The 10,133-nt window shown below is 36.0% G+C and overlaps 1 protein-coding gene across 1 annotated transcript in view; it reads left to right on the top strand.

The window, feature by feature from the left end:
* ADGB (androglobin) overlaps positions 1-10,133 on the top strand; it is a 213,365-nt gene that overhangs the window by 24,088 nt on the left and 179,144 nt on the right. The window contains exons 4-5 of the mRNA XM_023729236.1: positions 2,872-3,011; positions 6,617-6,703. Coding sequence (XP_023585004.1) covers positions 2,872-3,011; positions 6,617-6,703 — 227 coding nt within the window. The remainder of the gene's footprint in view (positions 1-2,871; positions 3,012-6,616; positions 6,704-10,133) is intronic.

The following is a 10,133-nucleotide window of genomic DNA, read 5'->3' as shown; positions in this document are numbered from 1 at the left end:
AGAAAAAACAACAACACCAGCAGCCAACAAATGGCACTCAGAGAGCCAGCTAGTGCGGGCTGGTATTTCTGGACAAGAGACTGTGTCTGCGGGAAGCAGAGGAGGCCGAGTTGGGGTGAAGAAGGGTGGAGAGTGGGAAAGCGTACATCACAAATTGCCGGCACTCTGCAGCCCCTCAGGAAGAAGCAAAGGTGGCACATGGAGCCAGGCACTCGAGTGAAAGGAGGGGAGGTGGTGCGAGGCAAGTGAGAAATCAAAAGAAGCTGAAAAAAAAAGGAACACTAGCAGCCAACAAATGGCACCCAGAGAGCCGCCTGCGTGGGTGTGTGGAATCCAAGCAGCTGGCGCTTCCTGGTCAAGAGACTGTAGCCGCAGGAAGCAGAGGAGGCTGAGCTGGGTGAAGAGGGGTGGGGGGTTGGGAAAGCGCACACTGCAAATTACTGGTTGTTTTGTCTCCCGCTGGATGTTCTGTGAGGCTGCTTTCTCATACCCCTGTTTGCTGGTCTCCGATAGGGGTCCAAGATGGTGGATCCGTGCTGCGTTAGCTGGTAGGGGACCTCTGGATGAATCTCTCCTCGCTCCCCATTCTCCGTCAGTTTTCTCACTCCATTTGGTGCTTGGCTGAGTTCTTTATCTCTTCATTTGATGTTTTAGGGTTTCAGGATTGTTGTATTCTCTGTTTGGCTTAGTTTTTCGGATCTTTGCTGTGGAGGGACGGCGTGGTACTTCTGCCTAGAGCGCCATTTTGCCAGGACTCCCGCCTGTGTTGTCTTGATCATTCAGATATTTGCTGACATCTCTTTCCATGGATTGCTCTTTTCCTGATCTTTTTTAACTGTGATTTATGCTATTCATTAAGAAAGAAATTTTTATTATCTTTCAGCAGGCTCACAGGAGGAAGCAGGTTTAATAGATGCACCATTTAGTTATCTTGACCTTGAACTTAAGTGTGGAAAACATTAATTAAAATTTAAACATGACTGCATTCTAAATTATTCTAGTAATTTATGTTTGTATTAACAAAGGAGGCATCCCTCTTCATAAGCATGTGAAATAATTATCTATTACAATAGCCTTTTAGAATTATGTGGTGCTAACACAGTACTCAATGAAAAGTATAAAAATTGTATTATTTACATACATTAACCAAAGAATACTGAATGCAAAAATAATACAGTATTCTATGGTGATGTCTCAAATAAATCATAGATATACAATAAATATTTGATTTCTTTACAGATTTTAAAGAAGCAACCAATGAGTTAATATCAAGGAATCACAAAAATCCCCAAGAAAATTGTCATAATATAAATGTAGCCAAATTATGTTTTAGAAATGTTAACACTGAACGTGTATACCTGGTATTTTCATTTGAAATTGGAAGAGGGAGTGCCTAGACACCTATACCTTTAACCCTTTCTTGCCCCCCCCCCCCATCAACTATTAGGGAAAAAAGAAAAATACATATAAGCACTGATAAGGCAATATGAATTCAGGATTACAAGTGTCATACGCCCGATTGCTCCTGTTTACCTGATAAATGTATGCTGGTTTTTGAAGCTTCAATTCAAATGTCTCCTTCCTGTAAAGTCTTCACCCAAGCAAAATTAGTCAGACTTTTCTTACTGACCCTAGAGCTCTTTGAGCATATTGGATTTTATGTTGTTTGCATATATGTCTTTTCTCACTAGACTGTAAGCAATTCAATAGTATAGGCCATGTGTTATGCCTTGGATTCACAATGCTTGCTACTGCTGCTTAAAATATTTCTTGGATAATGAATTCATAGTAAAACTTCTCAAGTAAAACCAAAGGAAAAGATATTTTTATTTGAGATCACAATCATTAATGTTATTTACTGTTTGGCTATGACTCTTAATTATGAAGTGTAATATGCATACAGGTAAATGTGTGATGATTTTATTAAATAAGGTATAGTATGTTAAAAATGTTAAAAAATTTAAATAATTAGGAGTAGGAGTAATATAAGGAGACCAGGTGGCACAGTGATAAAGTGCTCAGATGCGAACTGAAAGATCAGCGGTTCGAACCCACCAGTGCCTTCGCGGGAGAAAGATGTGGCAATCTGCTTCTGTAAAGATTACAACCTTGGAAGCCCTATGGGGCAGTTCTACTCTGTCCTATAGGGTCACTATGAGTTGGAATTGGCTCGTTGGCACACAACAACAATAAGAAGTAATATGGTAATTGGAAGTAAAAGAAAAGTAAGCCCATCAGGATAAGTAATGATTACTAATGTTATAATTGAAGAATTTGCGTTATTACCCTATTAAGTTATTTAGTTATTCCTAAACTTATTCATTGTTATCTAATGTTTTTATGTACAATATGGTACCCAAGAATATGTTCAAAAGACCTTGTAAATATGGACACTATTCCACTGTAAAATTTAGTGCAAAATATTTTGTCATTTTCGACATGGAGGCAAGTTGTAGATCAAATAACATCTATTATTCCCCAGTTTATGAACAATATTGACAGATTTTGCTTGGAAATTAATTGTTCTTCCATGGAGATGCTCTTATCCCTGATGCAGAATTGTTCTCCCCTTAGATCTCATGCTTGCTCATGCTTTCCCTCTAACACATACCATACACATGCATCTTTTTTATTCATTAATTCCAAACCCTGGTGGCATAGTGGTTAAGAGCTATGGCTGCTAACAAAAAGATCGGCAGTTCGAATCCTCCAGGTGCTCCTTAGAAACTCTATGGGGTAGTTCTACTCTGTAGTATAGGGTTGCTATGAGTCGGAATCGACTCGACTCTGAATTTTTTTTTTTTTTTTTTTAATTCCATAGAGACTGATTTTTAGTGCATTAAATGAGTTTAATTTTCTTCTCATTTTTAGGGTTGCTGGAGAAAAATAACTATTGATGACTTTCTGCCATTTGATGAAGATAACAATCTATTGCTTCCAGCTACAACCTATGACATTGAACTCTGGCCAATGCTATTGTCTAAAGCTATCATTAAGCTGGCAAACGTCGAGTACGTAGAATGAGGCATTATCAGTCATTCCCGTAAAAACAAAAAGACACAAAAAATCATACATCCATATTGCATGTTGTTGTTGTCAGGTGCTGTCGAGTTGGTTCTGACCCATAGCGACCTTATGCACAACAGATCAAAACACTGCCCAGTCCTGCACCATCCTCACAATTGTTGTTATGCTTGAGCCCATTGTTGCAGCCACTGTGTCAGTCCATCTCATTGAGGGTCTTTCTCTTTTCCACTGACTCTCTACTCTGCCAAGCATGATGTCCTCCAGAGACTGGTCCCTCCTGATAACATGTCCAAAGTATGTGAAATTATGTCTCGCCATCCTTGCTTCTACTGAGCATTCTGGCTGTACTTCCATATTGCATAACTTTATTAAAAATTAAAAATCAGTAAGTAATGCTGTCTTTTCAAACAATGTAAACTTTTTAGTATAAAAATGAATAAGCCAAAACCACTGTTTAGCCTTGTACTGGGTCTCAGTTTTCTTTGATGGAAAACAAGGAATTTGAAGTATTGTTTTAGCCAGCAAAAAACAAAATTTGCCCATAAGAAGTAATCAAAATTATTCTATATCCAATGCATTTTTAATTATGAATAGAAAGTTAATCATGGAGGGTAGAAAGTAGTGTTTCAGCTTAGTTGCAGAAAGAAATTGTTTTGTAGGGGAAATACTGGTTCATGTAAATACTGAATATTATTTATACTGGAATCCACGTGAAGTTTTAGATTCCGTATCTGCAGCAACAATTTACTGACCTGGAAAAATCTAAATTCTTCAAGTACATCAATGTGCTCCTCCTGCTTTCATTAACATTGGTCACTTTGAATCCATTCTGATAAAAACTGCTCATTTTTCCTTCAATATTATTGTAAAATCTGCTTGAGTCTTATATTCCTTTATGACTTGTGCACTAACATGTATGACACGTATTTGCTACGTTCTCTTCTCTTAGCTTCCACTTTAGGAGACCTACTGTCATTCCATCCTGGGCTTAGCAATACAGAAAAACTTAGATGTTTGAGTTGGAAATGCATGTACCACTGCTCAATGGGAGAATTCCCATATACACTGCAGGGGCTTGAATTTGATACCCTTCGGCCTCCCGCAGTGTATAATAGCATTTCGCATTCAACAGAACACACCCACATGCTTTAACAGACCATTTCAGCCATTTTCTCAAAGCTTAGCCCCTTTCCCTTCCATAAACATAGCAATGCCAGTCAGAAGCTACATTTGCTTTTTGTAGATTTTCTTTTATCTTAGCTTCATTTTTCTCCCCCAAGGCTGCACAACAAAAACTACCACTCCTACTGCCATCCCTTCATCTCTCTTTTCTGTTACCAACCCTCAGTTCCCTATTGGAAACTTGTTTCTCCAAGCTTGTAGCCCTTAATTTCAATGATTATTATAAAAACTGAGCCCAGATTCGTTTAAGTAGCTGAATACATTGTGGGAGTGATATCTTGTTCTGGTGGCAACTATGTTTGTTTATTTGGAAAGAAAAATCCAATTCTTAGGTCTAACTCGAAGTTTTGAGCAATAGAGGTGCAAGCCTAGTGAAGAATTACATGAATGACCTGGATTATTGGAGTGACATTTTGTCTTTCGTAAAGTTGTAGTTCAGTAAAGTTTTATAGCAACATGAGTAATGGAGCCATTAAAAAATAACTAAATAAATCCAGCTCAGAAATAAAGAACCAGGCTTAGTGTAACAAATTTCTTAAGAATTCTAGAGGAAATCTGTACTGTGTTTTATCCTTTATATTTGTCTATAAAATTCCTCTCGACTTTAGGATTAACAGCCAAGCTCGTAACCACTGCATTACCAGGGCTCCAGTAGTTATTACCATATATTTTATTATCTATATTTTAAAATAATTAATACAGAGTAGTTACTTCGACATCACTGTGAAATATACAAAGAAAAGGGCATTATTTCTGTGATGTTTGCAAGATCACTTCATAAATAATTATCCAAAAAGGAGTTTAAACTAGACTGTGAACTATTTCAATAGGTATTTATTATCACAGAGATATGTCAACACATAAAAACTCATAATCCATAAACAGCACAGTGCAAACATAATAATGAAATATCTGATTGAGATTGTAAGATTTTTTTTCTAAAGAAAAGGACGTGTGTTTTTCAGTACCATCAGTCATCACCACTGACATGGTGGACAGAAGTTGTGACTCCTGGGAGATGGAGATATGGCAGTAATGTGGATCAATGCAAATAGTTAAATCATCTGAGGGGGAAAAGTAAAAGAGTTAAAATGAGATTATTAATATTTGGTTAGTCACAACCTCATTTGACTTTATGCTGCATAGGCAGAATACATTCTTTTGTATAAGACAGAACAGACGTTTCTGGTATCTCTGCATTCAACTAAGGCCCTAATTAAGGGTTTTTGATGCCCATCTTGACCTGCCATATTTGAGACTGCCATAATACACAGCTTCCAAGCATCATATAATAATTACTAAAGTCAGAATGATTAAAGGCCCTATTCTGTTTTAAAAAGAACAACAGAAACGCAATCCCATATTTGTTGTTGTTAGGTGCCGTCGAGTCGGTTTAGACTCATAGTCAACCTATGTAGAGCAGAATAAAACACTGCCTGGTCCTGTGCCAACCTCACAATTGTTGCTGTGTTTGAGCCCGTTGTTGCAGACATTGTGTCAGTCCATCTTATTGAGGGTCTTCCTCTTTTTCACTGACCCTTTACCAAGTGTGATATCCTTTTCCAGGGACTGGTCCCTCCTGATAATACTTCTTCCACAACAGATTTATTTGTTCTTTTGGAAGTCCATGGTATATTCAATATTCTTTGCCAACACCATATTTCAGAGGCATCAGTTCTTCTTTGGTCTCCCTTATTCATTGTTCAGCTTTCACATGCATATGAGGTGATTGAAAATACCATGGCTTGGGTCAAGCACACCTTAGTCCTCAAGGTGACATCTTTGCCTTTTAACACTTTAAAGTGATCTTTTGCAGCAGATTTGCCCAATGCAATAAGTAGTTTAATTTCTTGACTGCTGCTTCCATGGGCGTTGATTGTGGACCAAGTAAAATGAAATCCTTGATAACTTCAGTATTTTCTCTGTTTATCACGATGTTGCTTATTGGTCCAGTTGTGACAATTTTTGTTTTCTTTATGTTGAGGTGTAATCCATACTGAAAGCTGTAGTCTCTGATCTTCATCAAGTGCTTCAAGTCCTCTTCATATATTGCATATATATGTATATTATACATTACTTACATCTGTATATTGTATAATATATAATAGGTAACAATATATTTTTATATATGGCATCAATATTAATTTTAGATCTTTAAAAAAGAAAGTTTATAAACCTGCTTTGTAAGTATACATGAAATTTTTATTGTTGAATCTAATTGTTTTAACAAAAATCAGCAGAGTGTTAGAGTAGTAGATTTTTGTAGCTACAACCTATATAATGTATAATCAGTATGGCCCCTACATTTATTATTATAATTTTAGTGTGTAGTGATTCTCTCTCCCTTATATGTCTGTCTGTGTTTTCCAATTTTGGTAACTCTCACATTGTGCATTTTCTTTTTTAGCATCCATGTAGCATACAGAAGAGAACTGGGGGAGTTCACAGTCATTCACGCACTCACAGGGTGGTTACCAGAAGTCATTTCTCTTCAGTAGGTTTGGCTATTAATTACTCATTTCTATTTTTTTTTCCTCCTCAGTAATATTTCTTTAAAATATTCTTAATCTTTAAAAAAATTTCAAGAAAATTCACATTTTGCACAATATTTGGGACAATAACATCTTACAGTATTATATAAAATTTCTTGAGAATTTCAGGGTACATTCTGTTTCTTTAGAAATATTGTGAATTTAATCCTTAAATATATTGTTTATAAATATTAGGACAATGGCAGTTATTGAATATGGTAAAACAATGACAGGCTTCCCTTCGTACTTAACAACTATTACATTTATTTCAATACAGAAACATAAAGTCAGCTTTTAATTAGTCGGAAATATCAATGAATAATTAATAATCACAAAACACATATTATGCATTAACTACTTTAATATATTATTTGTAATAAAAAACATAGTCCTGAAATGATTCTTATTTAATCATCCATGTAATCCATGTACCCCTTATATCTTTACCCTGTTAAAATGAGGAAACTGAAGCTCTGAGAGGTTGAATTCCCCAAAGCCAAGCACATTTTGTTAGGAGATAAGATTTGACTCTAAGTCTTTCTGGATCCAAAGTTCACAAACCTTCTCTCACATGATTCTTTATGTAGAGAGACTGGTTATTTGTATCCCCTAACAGTTCTTGGAAGGTAAAAAATAGAAAACAGAGGCCAGTTAATGTTATACTTATTTTAAAATTTAAAAACGGAAGCCAGGCATGATCCAGTTCTTCTGGGTTTCATGGCAAAGGTGACAGTTGTTCATGGAGGCAATTAGACACACATTCCATTTTCTCCTATTCCAGACTCTCCTTCTTCCTCTGTTGCCCCAGGTGAATAGAGACCAGTTGTTGTACCTTGGATGTCTGCTTGCAAGATTCTCTGGAGGAATCCTGATCAAAAGGGGAAAAATGCAGAAAATAGTTCCAAATACTCATGGAATCCAGACTTTCTGGAGTTATGGAAGCTGGATGAACCACTAAAACTATTGCCCTGAGATAATCTTTAAATCTTAAACAAAAAATACCCCCTGATATCTTTTTAAAATGGAACAATAGTATAGTTAAGCTATTATCATGGAGATATGTCAACAAGTATCTTGTTTGGTCTTCTTAAAACAAACAGTACTTTAGCTTAACTAGTAAAGACTGTCTGCTTTGAGCGTTGAGTTCTTTTAACATCTGTCTATATGGGATAAAATTGACTACAGCAACTCAAAAGATTAAATAGGAAACTTAAAGGGTGGCGAGTTTATGTCAATGGGGGAGGAGCAACTCAGAAAAGGAGGGTGAGAATGGTTGCACAATTCGAAGAATGTAATCAGTGTCACTGAACTACATGTAGAAATTGCTGAATTGGTGTATGTTCTGCTATGTATATGCTCGACAATAACAACAAAAATAAATTATATAAAAATTTATATAAAATAAATTATATAAAAATTATATAAATAGAAAAAATTACAAATGGCTTTAATAGAGAAAGGTTATAAACACACAGCTTGATCATATTACCTATATTCATCTTCATTGTCAATTAGAAATTAATCAGGTTAAGGTACATAGACGAGAACTATAACAATAAATACAAACATATCATCAGTTCCAATCCTTATTCTTCCAAGATGATCAAACCCCCAGCATACTTATCAACTTGAATCACCTCTGATCTGTGGCTGATGGGAAGCTACACTCCCCTAAAGTTGAGATTACAGAAAACAGAATATTGGCCCTAATAGTTTAAATTCTATCATCTAAAACATCTTTTCACTAGGATAAGCTAGATGTTGCTTGGTTAAAGTAAAAATATTTGCAGGAAAAAAATTAAAGAGTAGATAACCTCTTCAAAAGACCACTCTACAGAAGGAGAGCTGATCTTGTGTTTTTATCTTAAGGAGAGGCCCAGATAGCACTCTTTTAGATCTTCTGATGGAAAACCCTCTTCTGATATCTAAGAGAAAATTTCCTGACATAATGTGGGTAACATTAATGGAGAGAAGTAGAGAGCAAATAAGATTTAAAAGTATGGATTTATCTAATTTTGATTTTCAATGTTACCTTTAAGCTCTGCTTCTTGCCTTAATATTCCCTTTGCAGTAGACAGTGGAGATACTAGAGAGACATGAAATCATCAGAAGTCTCTCAGAGAGTAGTCGAGAGACAGGCTATCAGAATCATATACAACTAGAAAATCAGTTATTAAAATTATGAAGTGTCTTTTCTTAGGATCGTACACTTATGCTTTCATGATAATAAGGGGACCACTTTAATAATAATAAAAGAAACTTAAAGGATTTTAGATGTTCAGTTTGCATGACTTATAGTTATTTATGAAAGATTTATGAGAATAAGGGGAAAAGCTTGAGCATTGGAGTGAGAACTATATTGTTGTTAGGTGCCATAAATTCAGTTCTGACTCATAGTGACCCTATGTACAACAGAACAGAACACTGCCCGGTCCTGCAGCATCCTCACAATCGTTGCTATGTTCGAGCCCATTGTTGCAGCCACTGTGTCAGTCCATCTCACTGTGGGTCTTCCTGTTTTCCCCTGATCTTCTATTAAGCATGATGTTCTTCTCCAGGAACTGGTCCCTCCTGATAATGTGTCCAAAGCACGTGAGACAAAGTCTTACCATTCTTGCTTCTAAGGAGCACTCTGGCTGTAGTTCTTCCAAGATAGATTTGTTTGTTCTTCTGGCAGTCCATGGTACATTCAGTATTCTTTGCCAGCACCATAATTCAAAGGCATCCATTCTTCTTCAGTCTTCTTTATTCATTGTCCAGCTTCCACATGCATATGAGGCAATTGAAAATAGCTTGGCTTGGGACAGATGCACCTCAGTCCTCAAAGTGACATCTTTGCTTTTTAACACTTTAAAGAGGACTTTTGCAGCAGATATGCACAATTCAATACATCCTTTGATTTCTTGACTGCTGCTTCCATGGGTGTTGATTGTGGATCCAAGTAAAATGAAATCCTTGACAACTTCATTATTTTCTCCGTTTATAATGATGTTGCTAAACTAAATTCTGACACTTCTACTTTGACGCTGTATGAATTTTGCAAGTAGTGTAACTTCTCTGGATCCTAGTTCATCATTTGTAAAATGAAGATAAAGACCTATCCTATACAGTTGTTCTGAAGATTAGATTAGTCAATGAGTGTCAGGAAAAGTAGCTAGTGTATGGTAGACATAATTAATGAAAGTTTTCTCTCCCTTCCCTAATGACTTTAACTAGATTATTTAATATTATCTGGAAATATGCTTGGTATTTAATAATCTTTCTAAACAGGGATAGGTATAAAGAAGAATAAATAAGGCTGACTCAGACAATCAATTTTACCAGTTTTCTTTGAAATATTAACTAGAAAGTAAAAGATATTCACTATTTTTGATATGCTATATCAGGGTTTGT

The sequence above is a fragment of the Trichechus manatus genome, unplaced genomic scaffold (assembly GCF_000243295.1).
Source record: "Trichechus manatus latirostris isolate Lorelei unplaced genomic scaffold, TriManLat1.0 scaffold00002, whole genome shotgun sequence".
In the NCBI taxonomy this organism is placed as follows: domain Eukaryota; kingdom Metazoa; phylum Chordata; class Mammalia; order Sirenia; family Trichechidae; genus Trichechus; species Trichechus manatus.
This window is presented reverse-complemented; position numbering and strand designations above follow the sequence as displayed.